The sequence below is a fragment of the Pollachius pollachius genome (genome assembly GCF_949987615.1).
Source record: "Pollachius pollachius genome assembly, chromosome: 6".
Lineage (NCBI taxonomy): Eukaryota > Metazoa > Chordata > Actinopteri > Gadiformes > Gadidae > Pollachius > Pollachius pollachius.
The window spans coordinates 12,756,027-12,777,593 of record NC_136939.1 but is presented as its reverse complement, the minus strand read 5'-3'; the positions used below and the strand labels follow the sequence as shown (position 1 = coordinate 12,777,593).

At 43.9% G+C, this 21,567-nt stretch overlaps 1 protein-coding gene across 1 annotated transcript in view; it reads right to left on the bottom strand.

The window, feature by feature from the left end:
• LOC307076448 (kin of IRRE-like protein 3) overlaps positions 1-21,298 on the bottom strand; it is a gene marked incomplete at both ends in the record, with an annotated part of 151,876 nt that extends 130,578 nt beyond the window's left edge. The window contains one exon of the mRNA XM_079737455.1: positions 21,256-21,298. Within this exon, the coding sequence (XP_079593581.1) occupies positions 21,256-21,298 (43 nt within the window). The remainder of the gene's footprint in view (positions 1-21,255) is intronic.
• Between the last annotated feature and the right edge of the window lie 269 nt (positions 21,299-21,567).

Below are 21,567 nucleotides of genomic sequence, written 5' to 3'. Positions count from 1 at the left end.
AGCGGCGGCACAGGGGAAGAGATAACAGTAGGTGGCGGGGGAGCTGCGGGGAGGGGGAGGGAGGGGGACCTGGGAAGGGGGGGGGGCATCAGGGGCGTTGGGAACTTCAAACGCCTATTCTTTTAATAGAGGAGCGCTGCGATCCGCCTCTTTGTGAGGTCGATAAGCGATCAAAAGCGGACACGAGGGGTTAGAAGACGGCCACCGTTCTGTGTGAGGTAAGAAAGGAAGTAGGAGTTGAAATGAAAAAATACATGACAGGATGACAAAGTTATAGGCCAAGCTAACAACAGGCATCAAAGGACATATTTTCGAGGGAGAGATTCGGCAAACTTCCTAGTAGTACGTGTGTGTGTGTGTGTGTGTGTGTGTATGTGTCTGCCTTTTCGTCGTGTTTCTGTCTGTGTGTATGTGCATAAGTGTATGCCTGTGTCTGTGTGTGTGTGTGTGTACATGATGTATGCCTGTGATTGTGTGTCTGTGTGTGTGTATGTGTGTGTGTGTGTGTGTGTGTGTGTGTGTGTGTGTGTGTGTGTGTGTGTGTGTCTGCATTCACCTCCACGGTAGCTTCATACGGCTTAATACAGACAGCTTGAAGGCAGCCAGCCTTGAACAACGTGTGCAGTCATCTTTTGTTATATACGACACAGCAGTTACTATAGGACAGCTAAGTAGAGAGAAGTGTCTAAGAGAGGGCTCACCGTTATGCCACGCAAGCTCTTTTACCACCGTCTGTAGCCGACTGCTCACACACTACAGCAGTCAAAGAGGAAATAAAAAGCTGTACTGGCATGTCAACACTGCCAACAGATAACATCAATATACAGAAAGAGAGAGGGACAGAGATCTAGGAGGGCTATTCAAGCAATAGTGATGTAAATCAATAGCAGGGTTTTTTGGGGGGATTGTGACAAAACATTTATTGAATGTATCCCCAGTAAAAAAAAAACTGTAAATTTCCATAATGCTGAATTTTGATAAAATAGTGTCTATATATTTCCACTTTTGACTGTAACCCAATGACTCACAGTTTAGAGGTATGGTTTGCAAAATTCAATATATCAACTAGAATATCCTTGTTTTTAAAGATTTGGGTTCTTGATTTCACTTGCAGGGCATATCATCTATATACACAGATACAGACATATATACCGACAAACAAAGCTATACCAAACCCAACACAAGCACACAAGAGCATACACAAGCAGGCACGCACACACCTACACGTATCAATCCCACTTTGACACTACATTGATTAAAGTATAACTGAATCTTTCTCCCGGCTGTTTTTATCCATACTTCTTCTATCTCTCTATCTCTTACCAGACGAGAAGCGTCTCATAGTTGCATGAGGGCAAGCGGGCCTTGAGGTTCTGACAGCCTCCGATTCGGGAAGGCTATGAAGAAAAACGAATAACTGACCATGAAGAAAGGAGCAGATCACTACTGATGAATTATCCACTCGAGATGAGGTTTCACCTTGGGTCTAGGCATGAAATAAGTATAACTAGTCCAAGAAAACCGTAATCGTAACAAAAGTATTTCAATCAAAAATTGATTTATAGTCATTTTCAGAAATCAAAATACATTTTCTATTATGATGATATGTATTTTGATAATGTCATTAAGCAGGATATATCATTTAGTAGTCCAATATAAATCCTTCACTGTTGCATAGAGTTACTGAGACTAAAATAGGTTTGTTCGCGAACGTTGAGTGGCTGGTCCATGCTAGCCCATGTTCCACAAGTTTTACAATCAACACCCACCAGGACCGTCCCGACATCAAACCGGAAAGGGAAATGTATAGCAGCATAGCACTACTGTGGCGGTGTATTAAAAGAATCACACATCTCAATAGCAGAAACTTGATGTCATGTGAAAGTGTTTTCAAATTAATTATAGCGCTCTGACGAGGGGCACTCAAGACGCCATAACCGCTATGAGTCTCATTTTGGCGCTGGGTGTATACCTGCCAGGGAGAAGGGGTATTCTGAGCAAAGCCATCAGTCCGCAGAACAGTTTCTGCCCAAAACGCAAATTACAAAGTAACCTGCTCTAAACAATAGAATACATAAATAACATTTCCCTGAATAAATCCCACGTTTGAAACTCACAAATCGCTGTTAAGAGGTGACCCCCACTACCTCCACAACAGTAAAAAGCTGGTGAAAAAAAACATGGCCTAAGTAGAGCTCCAGTAGGCCTGTAATGCTCAGACTGTATAAAATACTGACTTTGGATGGATGATCATGACTTTGGATGGATGCACTTAAAGGTGCAGTAGGTAGGTAGGATTTATTGCCATCTAGCGATGAGCTTGCAGATACAACACAAGTGTATTAGTCTCAAATGGAAAAAACCTGAAGCCTTAGCCTGAAAAGGTGATATGGTTGGCCAGTTTTTTGGAAGGGACCAATCAAACTCTGTCAAATAGGTTATATGTCTGTTGATTATCCTTAATAAATTGATAACTACTTGGCAAAAACTTGGACGGGAACCAAGACTACACTCTCGTCTTAGGAAATTTGAAGGGACCAGTTGGCATAAGCGGCGATTCAGCATAAGGCAGAATGCACCGATGGCAAGACTTTTCAACAGTGCTATCACTGTAGTGCTGCCGCAGCTCATCATATTTGGGGTCTAATAAAAAATATGTCATCTGAAGCACTCATACTTTTCCCATAGCCAGTGGGAAGACACGCAAAAATGTCACCAACATCCTTAGACAAAGTGTTTCGTAAAGGTTAAAAAGGTTTTAAAATCAAATACATTTGTTAAAGTCTTGTTCGGAAACCTCCATCCTGCCTCTCTCAGAAGACATTCCCTCCGATGCAATACCTCCGTAACAATTCAAGAAGCCCTGCGTAACTCCAGCCCTTCCACTTGCTGCTTTCCGGCACAGGCGCTGTGCAGTCTACAACTGCATGAAGTAGCGTGGGTCAAATGATGAGGGTTTTTTTTGCATTTAGTTATTTAGTCTGTAAAACTATAGGTCATAGCTTACAAGATAGCAATTATGATAAAGAATGTAAATGCATCCTCTTCTAGCGCCGTTCCACCATTCTGGGCTACTTAAGATAAACCTGGTGGTGCCCCATAGCGGGCTCCATGGAAGCAGACCCACTCCATGTGTTGATACCAAGGGCTCACTCTAAGGTAACAAAAACTAAAAGATTCTTATTTCCATGGGATTAGAAACTCATTAAACATACTTATAAAAATTATATTCCATTTCTGCCAGGTCCATTACGTTAAATGGCACAAAATTCCACAGACTAGACCACAAAATAGTTCGAAAAAAAATCAACAAGCACAGGAGTCCTCTTTGATTTGGAGTGTGTAGTCGATAAGAGATCTTTGGTATTTCTTTTGCATCCGTAATTCCTAGCTGTGATAGCATTGACCTCTTGATGATATTCTAATAGACGCTCCATGCCATATGGAGACTGCATGCACAATCAGGTTTAACACCCCTCTTCATTAGCTGTCCACTCCTTAACATATAAGATTCATGCCAAAAGATACCACCATATAATTAACATAGGAATAATTGTAATGCATTGCTTTTATTTTAACTGTTTTGCTCTTGGACAAGTCATCTATACAGTGATTATACGTATAATTATAAGCAAACTTAATCAAACAAACAGACCATAAGGGACAGGATGTAAATCAGTCCCTCAACATATGCTGAGGTCAGAGTGGCTGTTTGTACAAATTAGATAGATAGATACCCTACTGAGCTTTGCAGGGGAGGGGAGTAAAATATTGAGCTAAATACATTTAACTATTTAACTATTAAAGCTAGGGTGGGTAATTTTTTTATTGTAATATTTGGCAAAACTGTCATAATAGCCAGTCAGCTATATGTAGGTGAAGTGATCTGAGAATATCTGCCCATTACTTTGCTCTCCCCTGCCTGTGTGCCACCCCCACGGCTCATGTACACTTTGACCAATCAGAGCGAGGCTCTGATTCTCCGTTCTTATTGGCTGTGGGACTGTCCGTTCACCTTGGCAACGACGTTGGTGCGTCCCTGCGTGAGCGTTCACGAGCCTAGCAGTCTGACAGTTTTGCACTACTACGGCGACAACCAATGGATAGCAATGTCTTCATCAACGGCCCATTAATTTCCCATTCCCCGGATACCAACAACTAACACCGCTAAGAAAGCGAAAAAAAGAGGAAAGACACTTGTTGAAAGGACAGCTACTAAAAGGGAGGCGGAGAGAGCTCGAAATAAAACCAGAGTAAACATTGGCCTGGCTTATGAGCGATGGAGAGAGTTACGTGACCTGAGAAACGTAAAATCGGACGCTGAGATGGCTACATTTCTTATAGACAGGTAAGGAATAGTGATATCTCTCCATGGTATATTGTGAAGAATATGTAAAGTGTCGGCTGGTATGTTATTTTTACTAGGAAGAGCCACCATAACTGTTACATTACGGTTCTGTAATGTTACCGTGGTTACAAAAAGAACCCATGGTTCTTTTCCGGTCCTCTTTATGTGTTATGGTCACACTAACCTCGGAATAACACAAAGATCGTGCTCACACATCGCCTAGGCCTCAACGCAACTGTGGATAATGTCCGAGTCACGTTTGTGTAAAAGCCACTTTGACACAACTGCCAAGATAAGCACAGCGAGGGAAGTGTAGCATATGATATTCCATGTATTGTTATAACGTTGTTGCAAGCCAGCAGCAGCCTTGCACTAATGTTTAATTACCTCGGAATCTGACATGGTGTTTCGTCTTCCTATCAATGTAACTGAATTCACATGAACGCGCTTAACTGACGTTGGGAGGGAGGAGCTACAGCAGGTAGGGCGTGGCAGGGAGGGACCAGAGAGAACACAACGGAATCTCAACGGCTGTTTTCTCCAAAATTACCCACCCTAGCTTTAAGCTGAAATTTATTGGCTGATTTCTGGAGAATAAAAAAACAACATAAAAAGATTTCTCATCAAGTTTGCATTCCAGGGACAGAGACTCCACAGCGAACTACCAGACTTGAGTTGATACGTGTCCCTGGAAAAAGCTGGCATTGTGCAATGATAGGGTCTGAAATTAACAAGGCTGATGATGACAATATATCATGGGTTAAACTGGACTGGGAGATGTTATACATAGTAGCTGCACAGGACCCTGGTAACATAGCTAGGCAAATACGGGCCGTATGCAGACACAATGGTGGCTTTCTTATATTCATTCTTCTGTTCCTAAGGTATATGGGGACATGCAAGATTGCATTTAATTTATTCTGCTGGGTGATTTTATTTTGGTTTTTTTATTTTTCTTTCTCACTCCTCTCTCTCCATTACTCATGTGGGAGAGAGATAGAAGGGGAGAGAGGGAGATTAATATGGAGAAAGAAAAACAGAGACAGAGGTGATCTCAGGTGAACCAGATAAAATCTTCAAAAAAGTTGACCTCAGTGAATGTACACAAGCATAGTCTGGCTTGGTACCGTTGTTTGAAATACATGCTGTCAACGTATTAGGGGTGGAAGGGCAAGAAAAAAAAACTGCCAACTTGTGCTGGTACCGGTCGCAGATTCAAATACTCCCCCACACACTCACACACATAAGGAAGACCCCTATGAAAAATGTTGGCTCGCTAAGTCTTTTGGCCCGGGACTTACCCAAGGCACTTAGTACAGCTAATGCTATACTGATTAACATAAATAATAATGATTAGCATTATTTCATGTCCGTTTGCACCCTCACGTTGCCAACACTTACAATTATACCGCAAATTGAAATAACTTGTCGGCTTGATGTGATTTAGGTTAAGGCGCGTGCGTGAGGGATGTGTGGTAGATTTATCAAAGCGATTTCACACCATGCCATCATACTTCATCTCTTTCTTCTGCAACCCCACCATGAGTATTTGATCAAAACTGCTATTACTGACAATTTCAGATGTTGAATTGTCTAAAAGACTGAAGAATTTTGATTGACACTGCGCTCTCCGAGCCATTGTGTGTTAATGACTTCAAAAGGACCCCCACGAGTTGCAATGGTGCCGTAATGTCAGGGATTTTGAGTTTTACGTGGCTTGACAAGTCCTGTGTTCCCGTGGGGTTGTGAAAGGAAAAAAAAGAAAAACAGAGCAGCGAGAGACAGAGCAAGACTGCAAGGAAAATGAAGGCAGAGAGTCAGAGACCGATGAACAAAACAATATTTTCAAAATGAGACCTTTCTGTTGTACCATGTGCGGAAAAATTTAAACGTGGACATGGATACCATTTCTTTCTTTTCACTTTTATTTTTTTCTGTCACGCGCCACGTGACTAGATCCCATTTAGCTCAAGAGTTTCAATGATGAACAGAATCTTCGGTTCCATTTCCAAGTCAAGTTGCCTTGTGTCTGAGTTGATCAAACTGACAGACTTCCCGTGCCCCCAGAGATGCCAAGCATGCCAGAGCCCTCCTCTTTCCCTCTCGTCTCCAACCAGGCATTCCTGTTGACAAACCCGATGTGGCAACTTGGGTGCAAGCATTTTCATCATTGCCGCCTCCACCCTACCCCCCCTCCCCCTCCAACCCACGATTTCCTCCCCATCACTCCCACCTCACAAAGTACTTATGATGCACTCACCAGTCCTGGTTAATATATGCCTGCTCTTTCCCATTAAAACTATTTTCAACAAAATAATTACCAATACATTTGCTCAGACTCCTCAGGCTCAAAGGTTTCCACAACTTGAAATGTATTTTCCCTCTAATATGTAACCCTGTTGTTTTTTTTCCTTCTGTCCATTATCAGAGAGGCCATGTCTTGGAGGTTGGTAATGACCTCAAATGCTACTTGTGCCTCCAGACAGACACAACATTCAGGGTAACGGCCGAGTTCCTGGCCAATTATCTGCTTGCGTCGAACACAAGGAAACTTTCAGGGGGGGCAATAGACAACCTTGCCAGAAGCCACTAACAACCTAGTTTTGCGAAGACCTGTTTTTCCTTGGGTCTGCACTTGACAAGGGAAGCAATCATAGTTCACAAAAGGACATTTGTAAACAAGGCACATTGAGCCATAGAGCGGTTGTAGTCTTTGTTTGAACGATTACTTCAAAATGGATTATCAAGAGGCCGAGGTCCAATATAATGTACATTGTTATATATGAACTTGTTTAATATCTAAGTTATTAGTTTGAAAAGGGAAATCCATTTGTGCTGCAATTTATTCTTCTCCAGCTCTCTTTCTCTCTCTCTCTCCAGCTGCAGGGAGTATATGGTGTGTCAAGTCCTGCACACAAGTCTCTCTCTCTCTCTCTCTCTCTCTCTCTCTCACTCCCTCTCTCGTCTCTATTAATAAGACGGCAACAGACAACACCATACATTGTTGTTAAGTGCCGTTTCTTCAGGCCCCAAACATGCCCATCTCCTGTTGATTTTACATTCAGCCCAGCAATTCTGCCCAGTCAGCAGCAAAACCCACCGCATTCTACCCAACCCCGAAGGACTTTCAGAGTAAGCATGTGCACTCATGCCAGACACCCTAACAACTGCAACCATTAAAGCCATGCAACACTACCCCATCAATTACAGAAATGCTGCGCCCCAAACCAGGGTCCGGGGGTGCTGGTCCATGAACTTTAAATAAATTGCATTGAGCCCACCATACAGGATGTTTGCCAACCAACCAATCAGCCCGCGTGGACCACCGGTCCATAGAATGCAGTGCCATGTTACAAAGGCTATCCCCGTATAAAATTATGGTAAAATATATTGGGGTCATTTGTTATAATAAAAGGGCAACGGTGCTTCCGTTTCTGTTGCCCCTGAATTATTGATAGCGAATTTATTATGCATTTCATTTTGTGGTGTCAGCCTTGGATATTTTCTTCTGAAGGACCTATAGAAGCACCTTGTGGCCATTGGTAGTTTCATCACCACGGGGCAGGGTCATTAGGTGAACACTGAGGACTGCTTTAGCTATGGCAGGACCATGACGTAAAACAGCATATAGGTGTTTTTAAAGCTCGGAAAATATAGAAATATAGATGGTAAGATAAAGAATTATGCCTTTTTTTAATTGTGACCATAAGAAAATGGTTAAATCTCATGTTATGTGGTTATTTTGCTTCGTATATATCGAGTCCAGGTATTCACCTGGACTCGATATATACCTTGGTCTTGTTGTGGCTGTGATCATGACTGGATCCCTGGCCACCCCTGAGGGCCCCTGGGGTTCTCACCAGCCAATACTAATTTCCAAATGTTTGTATTTGTGTAATGTATGTGTGTAAACGTGTATTTGAAATGTCTGCTTGGTATATACTACTCTGTATGTCGATGATGGCACCCGTTGCACTAACCATCCCTGGAAGGAATGATCCCTCACTCCACGTTTCTTCTCAAGATTTCTTCCTTGTTAATAAAGGGAGGTTTTTTTACTTTAGGGTTAAGAGGATGTCAAGGAATATGGCCTGTAAAGCCCTTGGAGACTAACTGTCATTAAGGGCAATTCGAATAAAATTTACTCGACTCGACTTTGGTTTCAGTGAGATACTTTAGTCTCTGGTGTACAGACTAAACCCAAGACTTTGTCATGGACTATGTAATTAGGTGAGTTAGTCTCCAAGCGATTTTCAAAGATTATTGATACATAATACATGATCTTGGCTGGTCTCATATCTGCTGTTGGAACTGATGAGTGATGTTGAATAGGGGATTTATTGAAATTGCTGTGAATCCATAGCAGTGATTAGGTTTTCTGTTGCAACCACAGTGCAGATACATACATGATCCAAAAAACACACATTGAAAGACACATTGCAAAGATAATTAAATGAGCAAAATCTGGTTTATTTTTGTGTGTGTTGGTCATGCTCTCTAGACTCGTATCCATTGGCAGTTGATGACAGCAGGTGAAAAAATGTAATCATTTCCTAATAGGTTGTAGGGACCATCTACCAGGGAAAGTGGTTGTTTGCAGAACACGGGACAAAATATCTTATTTTCCTTTATTTTAGTTTTTCCCACCAACTCCCTCGATGACAGGACTAGAGGGTAGATCTGTCATGATAACACATTTTTTTCCATTACAAATGTCTCATTAGTAGCAAAACAGAGCTCCCCAAGATGTGATCCAGGATAATAAAGAGACAATAGTTATCTGGAAATATATTATCAATTCAGAACTTAAATTCTGTCTCAGTGGAGTTGGGGGTGGGGAGGTCTGTTAAATTGTTCATTAGCTGAAAAACAGTCCTACGTTAATATCTTTTTTTATATTTCCTACTGTCACAATTCATCATGAAGATTAGATCTGTAGGTGTCTGTTTGTGTTTTTGTGTGGTTGTGATCTATGCTATTAGTCTCAGTGTATGTGTGTGCGTGTGTCTGTATGTGTATGTGTTTGTCTGAGGGATGGTATGGCTGTGTACGTGTATGTGTGTGAGTAGTGTGTCTCTCGGCATGATAGTGTAGATGTGTATGTATTGATGTGTGTTTGTCCGTATGTGCTTGGGGATGTGTGTGTGTGTGTGTGTGTGTGTGTGTGTGTGTGTGTGAGTGGTGGGGGGGGGGGTGCTGTAAGTGCACACTTAAAATAAAGATAAAGAAAAGCAGCGCCCAGGGCTTGGCTGGAAGGCACCGCTATCTGCCCTGTAATCAGCTAGAAATGTATCCGTCTTGGTGCCCACTCACATCTAGCCCCAACACCTCCCGGTACGGTAAAAAAAACACTGCAAATCCGAAATGGAAAATAAGAGAGAGGAGATGGGCGGACGATAGAGTGAGAAAATATAGATGGAAAAAAGGAGAAAGTCAGAGAATGAGACAAAACACTTATCTCCCTGTTCGTTTTGTAACACAACCAATGTTACACCTCCCCCCTCCCTACCCCGAACACAATTATTATTATTATTATTATTAGAGGTGTCGAAGTGACATCGAATGACATCGAAGCCTAAAATAGGTGTTGATCATAAATGTTAATTTGTTATGCACAAGTGAAGATGTTCCTTGTTCAGGGCACTGTTTAATAAGCAAATTAAAGCCTTGGATGAAATTTTCTACTGCATATGTAGCACTCTTCTGGACATGTCGCATAATATCCATGTATGGTGTATCGTGCAGGCAATCAAAAACACAGGCAAACTGTGCATGGAACCCCCCCCCCCCCCCCCCCCCCCACACACACACACACACACACACACACACACACACACACACTCACACACACAATCTACGACCCCATTCTGCTCGCCCCGCCTGGAGTGCAATAAGAGCAGGGAAGAAGCGGAAGAGGAGCGAGGTGGTTTCACACCTGACTCCCGTCGTTATCTGATCTGACTCCGGGGCCAGTTTTTTTTATAAGGTTACCTCCCACTCATCCCTCATTACCGGACCCCACAGCGCTGCCAATTATCGCTTTAGATAAGACCACAATAAACTGCACTCGGGGTCCGGGGGCTTCTGGGTAGTTTATCAGCCCTCTCGCTCCTTCCGTGCATTCTGGGTGCGCGGCACTTAGACCCCCTCCCGACTCGGCGCCCTGCACCCTCCATCACCGCTTATCAACTCTTGCCTTACTACAGCACCACAAAAGCCTTCACGACCTCGCGGTTTGTTTGTTTCTTCACCCCTCGGTCCGTACCGATCTCTGTAGTTTGTTTAATGTTTGTTCCATGCTGGCGTGCGTGCGTGCGTGCATGCGTGCGTGCGTGCGTGCGTGTGTGCGTGCGTGAGGAAGGGAAGAGGGAGTAGCTCCTAGCTCTGGTTGCCCGGACGTGGCCTATTGAACGTGTGGTGGACAGCAAGCTGATGTTGGGCTGTTTAGGGCCCGGGCTGTCAGCCAAGCGGGAGTGGCTGCACCAGGCCAGCTGAGAGGTTTAAGAGGGGGATCTGACCCTATGTTGTTCGGTGAATTAAGCAGTGGAGAGTGTGGCTTTGTGGTTCAAAACTGCCACGGGCGTAGGAAGCATAAGACGGAGCGTGTTAACATTAATGGTTACTCTGTGGAACATGCAGAATCTCAACGTCAAATGAAAAACCTGTCAGCTGCAAGATAGTCTTGCTGGTGAGAATACTTTCCCTATCAGATTTAACTTTGAGTTACTTTACTGCACGAAGCACATTAAGAACGGGATGTTTATTTGTGATATGAGTTCATTTATCATGCAGTTATTCATTGATTTAAGAGTTGTTTGAAAGGAGCCATCAGATTTCATCCAGGAAACTCTTGCAGCTCAGTACTTTTCTAAGTGTAAATTTTCTTCCACGACAGACTTCAACAAAAATGTTGATATTCGTTACCTGAACCACGTGAAACTGCTGAATCTAAGAGTCTTAGCCATTCTAATAAAGGCCACATCCTGCACAATGCTATACGTCTACTCTACTGCAGCAGAGTGATTAAACCCCTTTTCTAACCTGGACCACAAAAGTGGTATTTAAATGGCTTCATCAGAAAACGATCCTATGCTTGAGTTGCCTTGGATGAAGTGAGTGTCAGTGTCCTCCTAAAGAGTAGTATTGTGCGTACTGATTTCACATTTACAATCTGGCACCACATTTTTCATGATATCTTTTCCAAATTTGTTTTGGAGGAATAAACTGTATATTGATAGAAATTGGTATGTTCTTTGCAATTGACCATGGCTAGTCAAGAGTAGATTTGGCTTAGATATCCTTACTCTTCAAATCAGGGGTGTCAAACGTTTAATCCGGCCATGGGGGGAAGTGCTGAAATAGGCTTAACCTCACATGCCAAAAATGACAACACAACTGCATACTGCACAACAACCTAACCCAAAAAACTGATAAGAAAGCAGGTACATCAAATTGATAAGATATTTCCCGAACTATCTTGGGTGTCACTACATGCCACACTAGGCCCATAATAATCCAGAAGAAGGTTAAAAACTTGCTAACTGCTTACTTCAACCTGCAAGATGTCCCTGTCAAAGAGAAGAAAAGTTGATACAGAACAAAAAGGTTCTGAAGGATAAATGTTTATTCACTGCAGTCAATAGAAAACAATTGCACCCAGGGCAAAAATAATATATTCGCCAAGATTATAATACCCACAGAGAAGATTATGAGAAACACACAAGTGAACTTTGTGAATAATTTTATATTTTCAGGTGTATCAGAAGTATTTCATTGTTTATGTACATCACCAATGAAGCAGCATTTGTATATTATGATCCGAAACCTCAAATGAGGTTGTGTCACCCCTCCTTTGAAAAAAGGAGGGGTGAAAGCTTGAAAGCCACTTGAAAGCCACTCAAAAAAAGAATAAGTTCCCGATCCACCAGCCAATGAAGCCATCAGACGAGAAGCTTTATTAGGCATTATGAGTCGGGTAACAGGGGACAGGCCTTTGCTCAGCCCTCACTAGACCACAAAGGATTGAGTAGACGGGTTCACAAGAAGCCTGCGCAGAGATAATTGATTATGGACTCCCAAGGCTACTGCCAGTCATAAAATAATGGCATTGAATCTCCTTTGGACGTTCCCCACCACCATGGCAAGATAATAAGGGGAGCTAAAATACTGTGTGTGGGTGTGTCTGTCTGTTTGTGTGTGCATTTCTGCATGTGCGTGTGTGTCTGTGTGGAGTTTTTTGGACAGTTCCTCTGCGCCTTGTGTGTGGCAGATTTCAGTGTTGACACCAAGCTCTAACGACAAAATTGTTGGCAAATGGCAGCCGACATAGTGGCATTCATGAAGCAGGGAGGGTGCCACCGCCACTGCTGGGCCTGTTTGTGTATATTTGTGTGCGTGGGTGGGAGGTCAATCCAGCACAGGAAGGTGTGGGGGAGGCGGGGAGGGGGGAGACTTTGTGATCGTACCACAATATTTCAATGACAACTCCAGTATTGTCAGATATTTCATTGTTTTTATTTATTTCTGTTTTGCCAGCTATGCAAACTCCAGCTGTTACAAATTGATTCTGGAGTTACCAACAGATGTATTGCAAATATACTTTTATTGTTTGGGAAATGTCCACCCAGAGACCAGGCACACCAAGAGACCAAGCAGACCCAGAGACCAAGTACCCCCAGACACCAAGCACACCCAGAGACAAAGCAGACCCAGAGACCAAGTACCCCCAGACACCAAGCACACCCAGAGACAAAGCAGACCCAGAGACCAAGTACCCCCAGAGATAAAGTCCACTCAGAGAACAGGTCCACCCAGAGAACAAATTCGAACGAAGTGAGCAGAAATACCAATGGCCTCTCACAAAATGCTACATGATGCATTATGATTTTGATTATGTTTATGCAAGATGCCCCACCAGCTTGTCGTTTTCATAAAACATTTGATGTTTCTCATCCTTTTCCCTTTGCAACTAGCAATTCCAATTGTTACAAATCTAGTCTAAAACATGACAAGCAAACGATCAAACGCTTCTAATCGGTCTACCCACCATCCCTGTATCTGTCATCCTTGATCAATCACTAACCTCACTGGTTGCCATGGTGCTGCCATGGTGTTGTCATGTTGTTGCATATCGCTCAACTTGCGGAACCCTTGATGTACGTTTTGGAGACAAATTTGAGGGGAAATTCAAGCGTAAAAACTGATGAGGAGAGGCTGAATGCAAGAGCTCTTGCATTCAGAGGCGCATTTGGCTGTCGCTGGTGCATTGGCACAGTGATGGGGTTGCATGGTAATGCCAGGGAACACACATCATTATCCGGAGGTGAGGCACTTGGTTCCCACTCACCACCACCCCCACCTTCTACCCCATCACCACCCCCTCCCCATCTCTTCACCCCCCTTCCCGCTCTCATTCCCCGGAGTTCTTGTGTACAAGTTAAAAGACTGATTTACATTTATATTGCGAAAGCAAGGCACATGGTTGTAATTGGTGCTGTTGAGGCTGAGCCCCACATTTAGTGTGAACATGGCTCACACATACATACACACACACACACCAGAATGGATAAATATACGTAGAGGCCAATGTATAAAGAGAGGCCTACAAACACAGAAAACAGATGGCATGCATATTCTGCCGTTAAAACATTAAAATGTTGTGCCTATTGGTAGGCAGCTGTGAGTGAGTTAGAGGGTCCATGTTTGCACGTCTGTGTCCTTGTATGTGAGAGTGAGAAAGAGCGAAAGAGAGGAAACTCAAACTCGCCATGCATATCTCTTTATCCAGGCAGTTAACTGAAGACAGTACCCACAAAACATAAAACAAATAGCAGCCTCCATGCACAGCCCTTTCCCCTAGTTCTGTCAATATCTCCAGCCCCTGGCTAAGCACTCCTACGTCGTCCAGGTGTCAGGGAGAAAGAGCCAATGGAACTACAATGTGTAACATGTCCCCATGGATCTGTGGTCAACAGACAGCTAAGATGCATGGATGAAGAAGTAGGGGTGTGAGAGAAGGAGGCGAGGGGTCTTGTTGATGTTCCTGCAACACCCAACCCCCCTCCACCCACCTATTCTAAACCTCTTCAGACACATCTCTCCCTAGGCTGGCAGGCCGGGCAAGCAAATGATGAAATGATTGCAGGAGGCAAAAATACCCGAAAAGATAGTGAACGTGTAGAAAAATGGGACGGAGAGACTCAGGCAATCGGCCATGCGCCTACAATACAGTGTGTGTGTGTGCACTCGGGTCATGTTTACAGCTTGGAGTAGGGAAATGGAACAGGCACAGTAAACAAGTGGGACAGTCATATTAATGGACTGCAGGACTGGTTTGGCAGAGCCCACTGCTCGAGCAGCCTCAGTGCTCGCTTCGATTCGGGAGCTCCTCACCTCGTGGGCGGACAGTCCACGAGGGGCAGAGCATTAATCACCCGGAACTTCTCATTAGCAGGACCCCATGAAGACAAACACGTTCGATTGTTACTGTAACCCACACACCCTCCCACCCCTGCCCCGGTCAAACTCCCACACCTGCGCCCAACAAATCACACCTACCAGAAATCAATCGACTCGCCTCGACGCCTAGTGATTTCTAGTCGATCAGGGGTGATAAGGGGTAATATCCCAGCTGCTTCTCATTCTCCCGGACCCCCGTGAATGCCTTAATGGCCGTTAGGCGGGCTCCATGCCTGACTCAGGGCCTGGCGATGCCGGAGGACTTAGCAATACTTTGCTGTGCATTAAGTTGTTCGGCAGAACATTAATCCATTGGTAATCTGGTAGAGAAAGCACGCTGTTCATCAGCGCGGGCTAAAGGACGGGCTGAAGCTGTGCGAATACCTCTGGGTGTATTAGAGGATTCCAATCTTATCCCGCCACACACACACACACACACAAGATCCCAAGCACACACATCCAATATATGCTGTTTGTTTGCAGCAACAATTTATGGTCTGTGTACTACGAGGCCTCAGTATAATGTAGGGAGGATTGCACAGCAGGCTGGGTAGAATGGAGTCGAGATTGTGAGCTAGTCATGTTCAGGGTTAGTTTGTGTTCAGTTGTTATCCATCCATGGCAGAGGTGAAACATCTCTCCCACACTCCATATATGCAGTGTGAGGTTACTCTCTTTGGTTCAGAGAACGGGCTGAGAACAATGTTAACACTGACATTTATAGGAACAAGTTGTGAAGTTGTGTCACCCTTACTTGTCCTTTTTGTTGTCTATTTTTTTAAGAAACATAATGATTGTCAATGTTTCAATGTCTCTCTGGGCTCATGCCTTCTCAAATATTATTGATGACAATACAGAGCATGCATTTGATATTTTTCTGTTTAAAATATGTATGCATACTCAATCAAGACAAGGTTACAGGAAGCCCATTAGAGGTGAGGGAGGGGTGGTGTGGGGAGGTGCAGGGTTTGGCAGGAGAAGGTTGTACTTAAAGACGGATGAGGCATACACAATCACAATCACGCTCCACCGCTAAAGTCAATATGGCTTCCCTGCCTTTAAAGGATGGGGTGACATGCTGGTCATTACCCCCGCAAGAAAGAGAGAGAGAAAGAGCGAGGGAGAGAGAGAATGAGGGAAAGAGAGAGAGAGAGAGAGAGAGAAAATATGAGAACGAGATAGAGCAAGGCGGAGATCGAGAGAGAGAGAGAGAACAATAGAAAAAAAGAGAGTGAGCGAGAGAAAGAGAGGGAGAGAGAGCGAGGGAGATAGCGAGAGAGAGAGAGGGGGGGAGAGAGAGAGAGAGAATGAGAATATGAGAACGAGAGAGAGCAAGGGGGAGAGCGAGAGAGAGAACAATAAAAAAAAAGAGTGAGCGAGAGAGAGAGAGAGGGAGGGAGATAGCGAGAGAGAGAGAGGGAGAGAGATGTTGTTTTGGTCCCTCTTTGGACGTAGAAGATGTTTCAAGTGTGTTGTGGCAGCATGCTCAATCAAGTGACGGCAGCATCATTTCGAGGTCACCACCTACGGTAGCATGAACAACACTGCACAATCAGTCAATTCACGGGGACCATTGTTTCCAATCCCTTAACATTGATATACATAATGTGTTTTAATTGATCTTGGTTGTCATACACGAGAGATGGAATGAGTGCTTTACCATTCTTGAGGCATTGGTATACACACAAAAAATATTTCAGTGTTATGCAATTATTCCACATGAGAGAAAAACTCCCACTTATGAGAAACTTTCCTTTTTTTGTATATAATCATTAATCCCTTCACTAAAACAAAGGTACTGTGGGAGCATTGTCACCCGACCTATGTCAGGTGAATAAAATCTTACATCAAAGATAAACCTGCTCTTGTATCTGTTTAACAGCAGCAAATATTAGAAATGATGTATAATATTAACAATACAACCCAGCGCCCACTCTTTAGGAAAAACAGGCCAAATGTTTTTTTGTACGAGATAAAGATATCTAGAAGGATCACTTTAGTTTCAGCGCTGCAAGTTTATGTTTCAGCTCCCTCCTTCTCTCTAAAGTTTCTCTCACGGCGGTAGTTGACTCTAGCTTACTGGTGAAGTAGTTCAGCACATAAAGCTTAACTATTGGCTCTAGATCCCCACAGTCCCTGATCAACACTAAAAGCCATTACGAGTTGGAGGGAAAATGTATTAGGTACTCTATAAATATCAGGCTATTCGACATAAGGAAGTGTCTCTATTTCTGGTGCTTTAATGGCCTGGATAGTGTGGCAGGGAACTGAAATGACTTACTTATATCTTAAGGTTTGAATATATAGTTGCTCTTACTTTTCATTAAAATGTGCCCTAAACACACAAAGAGTCTCCCAGATTTAACTGCTCAGTATTGACTTTTGACTACAGTAATATTTTGCTTGACCCATTAGTGCCATTATTGGTATAGTTAGAAAATACTTATATATTTAACATCTACAGTCCTAACCATTAATGCTGTTTTATTTTAAAAGTCGATGCTGTCTGATCTTTCGCCAATGCAAGGAGGCTGAGGAATCGGTTCACAATAAAGTGGAACCATTAAGTAACTGGGACAACGGCACAGCTAGCAATTAAAAAGCAGAAGCATTAGGAAAAAGCAACCTATTATCTCAGAAGCATGGCAGATCATAGTAAGTATTAATGGGGAGGTGGAAGGGTGCATATATCATGATGTAATTTACCCCCCTCTTACCTAAATATTATATTGATATTGCCTTAGCCATAATGCAAATATTTTACCATGCTATTGTGCTGTAAGTAAGTAATACGCATAAGTAAACAAAATCCGGTGTATGCAATAAATTCTCTACCTTCTTCAGTAAGAGAAAAGTCCAACAGTAAAATGTATCTTAAAGAAACATTCTGCTAACCATAGCAACGGGAATGATCTATGACTTTTTTTATGCACTTCTGAACCAACAAGATTAGTTTACACAACCCAAAATAAGCAAATATCGTCTGCCTTGTAAACAGGATACATTTGGCAGTTGACTGTAGCTATTGACAATAATAAAAAAAAACATAGATGTAGGACTGGTCTGCAAATCGCACATCCACTCCTTTTTATTTCTCACACTTCTTGGGACATAGCCTTCACCCGGATTCCTTCTGGCCTTTCTTTCAGCAGAACTCAGCCTCAGCCTTGTTATCTTTAGTGTTAGCCCCTGACAAAAAAAAAGAATATTTCCAATTACACGTGGACATTGGTCACGTCCATCACCGGCGTGGAGCGGTGGCGGGAGGACACACGCAAGGGACAGGCCGTGCGCGCGCGGTGTTTGGCTAACTGACCTGCAGCACAATGGAGGCCGCTCACCTGCAATCTTGTTAAACATCGCACCACTGGTTTTGCAGAGCGTATGCGCGTGAAATGTGTGTGTGTGTGTGTGTGTGTGGTGGGAGAGGGGCGGGGGGGGGGGGGGGGGGGGGGGGGGGGGGGGTGAACAGGCAATATGAAAGTGGAGGATGGGCCTAGGCTGCCTGGTGATCTGACAGCCACAAATACAGAGGTGCATAGGCTGTCTTATATTTTTGACGATTCCCGCTCCCTCACCTACTTAAATCTCCCTTGTCCCGTCTCTCTGTGCCGCGGTGTACAGGTGGTGCGTCTAGCTGCCGATGACGAATATGGCTGCCATCACCTGTGATTATGGTAATGACCCTCATGCAATTTTTGCCTAGGAACAATTAGTCTGTGTCTGGTAGTCTGGTCGTTATGTGTAGTAAGCAGTGTGCATGGTAGTCTATTAGCGTCTTTAGTGCATAAGCCTTGGCTTACAGTAAGACTAACACTTTATTAACACTTTATTAATCCCTGAAGAACCCAAGAGCCCACAGTTACAACAGAACGGTTGCCCACTTGTGATACATCGCACATGCTCCCCAGAGTATACGCCTTACAATAATCTTGAAAATGAAATTGCTTATCTGAAGTCTGATGTAGTTTATTATACTGCGCCGAAGGTTCATTCTCAATATTCAAGGTGTTGTTCCCTCCAACGGCGACACGCCATGATTTGCATCGGTTCAATCCCCACCTCAGATGCGGTTGGATTTTCACTGAGTTCCAGAGAACAGAGCAGAAGGAGAGCTCTGCTTCTCTCCTATCCCCTTTTTTTTGTTGCCCACTGGGGAGAAGGCTATAAAGCACTGCTTCTGGAAATGAAGTAGTCATTTGAACTGCAGCAAATAGCCCCTCTCTCCGACTTACAATTTAGAGAATGCGGCGGTGTGGTGGCGGGGCTATGTGCGCGCGGGTCTGTGCGTGTGTTTGTGTGTGTGTATGTGTGTGTCTGTGTGTGTGGGGGGGAGGGGTGAGAGAGGTGTGGCGTGTAGTAGGCTCACCCTCGACATTGGTGCGCGCACGCTCATACGCTCATAAAACCAGGCAATAAAGCTGCTTTCCTCTTGAGAGTTGATGTACGGTGCCTGAAAGAGGGCTGCTGAGAGCCATATTAAAGGCTTTATTACCAGTGTCAGATTCAAATTAGCACTAGTGTGAGTGTGTGCGTGAGTGTGCAGGCGTGCACATCCATCTGTTGTGTGTTGACCACACGTGTGAACCGTTCCAGGCAGGTTTTTTGCTCAAGTCACACATGGCTGACTCCTAATGCCCAGCCTCACCATTAACTTGGGCAATAACGGTTTGAGGACATCCATTTCGGAAGAGGGGAGCGTGGATGGATATGTGAGTTTAAAGCAGGGAAACCGGCACTGCGCCACAACAGGTGAATTAGATTTCAATTTCCCCCCGGGGAGGGAACTTTGGAGAACATGGCTGGAAGAGCATCAAGACACTTGATTAAAACTAGTGGAACAGCGCTTTAACTCAGCTCTCTGTCGTTTGCTTCTTGTTGAATCACCTTGCACACACTCACACAAACACACGCACGCACACACACGCACGCACACGCACGCACACACACACACACACATACACAAAAACACATATTCCAACACATAAAGTACATACCTACACACTTATAAACACACACAAACACACGTACACACACACACATACACACACACACACACACACACACACACACATATATACAGGCACATGCACACACACTCGGTTTCTGTGCAGGGCCACCACAGGCACTATAGTATCATTGATTGTGCTAGACTTCAAAGCAAGATCAACAATTCCTTCCAAACAGCTGCATGGGCAACTTTACCTGTTGTAAAGTTCGATTTCGGATTAACATCTTCCACACGGACGTAGAAAAAAAATAATAGACTCAAATGGGAAACCAGTTTATATCATTGTTCGGTATTTCTGCCCACAGTCAAATTCCAACTGTAAACAGTATTTGGGGCAAAAGCGATGACTTCAGCAATAACATTAACAAGAATAACAACAGAGTAATCCGACAAATAATACATTCGTTTCAAGATGTGTGTTTCTGTGTGTGTGTGTGTGTGTGTGTGTGTGTGTGTGTGTGTGTGTGTGTGTGTGTGTGTGTGTGTGTGTTTGTGTGTGCGTGTATGTGTATGTGTGTGTGAGTTTGTGCGTGTGTATGTGAGTTTGTGCGTGTGTGTGTGTGTGCGCGCGCGCGCACCAGCATGCGTGCGTGCGGTGCGTATGTGATGCCAATAAATCAGGATGTTTGAACTCTAATTAGAGGAGATAGGCAATTACATAATCGTAAGCGAAAAGTGGAAAATATCCAAAGGTAGGACATCGCTTTGACAGAGAATAGTTCAGAAAGTAGTTCAAGAACACGCTTAAGAGATACTGATTGGACTGCAGATCCATTCATACAAATATCAGCAGGCCTTAGGGCTGCTGTGATGCGACGGATTGCAGCTACTGTGGACATACATACACATGCAGCTACTGTGGACATGAGAGCTAAAGTAGCCCCCATTCGGTTTGAAAACGGAGACACGCAGCCCAGAGTGCAGTCATTAAAGTGCAGAACCCAACCGAAGATAGATTTTTGGGATGGCAAAACGTTCCCTCGTTCTGAAATCGTATTCTACATGCCGCATTTAAATATGACTTTTAAATCGTGTCTGCAAACTTTCTTTCGATTAAAATGCAATTAAAAAAGAACTATCTGTCGTACCCCTTTTTTATGGAAGATTAGAAGCGGCTTGTTGTAACACTCCAGCTTCCCCTGGTCACCAGCGCGTGAAAGCCACTAAGGACTGCCGGTCAACAACAACGTGCGACGTCATCTTAAGAAGTGTACAAAATTGAACGATTTTGCTTTGCTGGTGGAGTAGTTTAACAAGTAAATACCAAAGCGGCATACTGACAGTAGTCTAAATATCCTATCCAAACGCAAGGTACTGTTGTTGGAGCCCCTGCGCGGTGCTCGGGGCGCCAGGCGATGCGCGCAGAGCCAAAAGACAAGCCATTCAAAACTTAAACATATGGCGGCAGTGTACGATACAAATTAACGATTTCACTCACCAGCACCGACGAAACACGAAAAGATAAACAGCCAGGGAATCATCTTTCGCGAGAAGTGCAAGGAGATGTCTTCTGAAGGCTTGTAATGTAAACGCCGAGGAGGAAGTCTGGGCACCGCGTTGAGTTGGACTGTGGAGCAGAGTTGGCAGTTGACGCCAGGCGGAGTAGCCCGGGCTCGGCCACCTGCCGCTCACTGACACCGAGCCTCCGCTTCAGCCAAAAAGTCTGCTTCAAGTGTTCACTCTTCAACTTTAGCCTCTTCTTGATGCAGTTCTTGTCTGTTATTGTTCTGTCTTCTCCACTTGCTGGCCA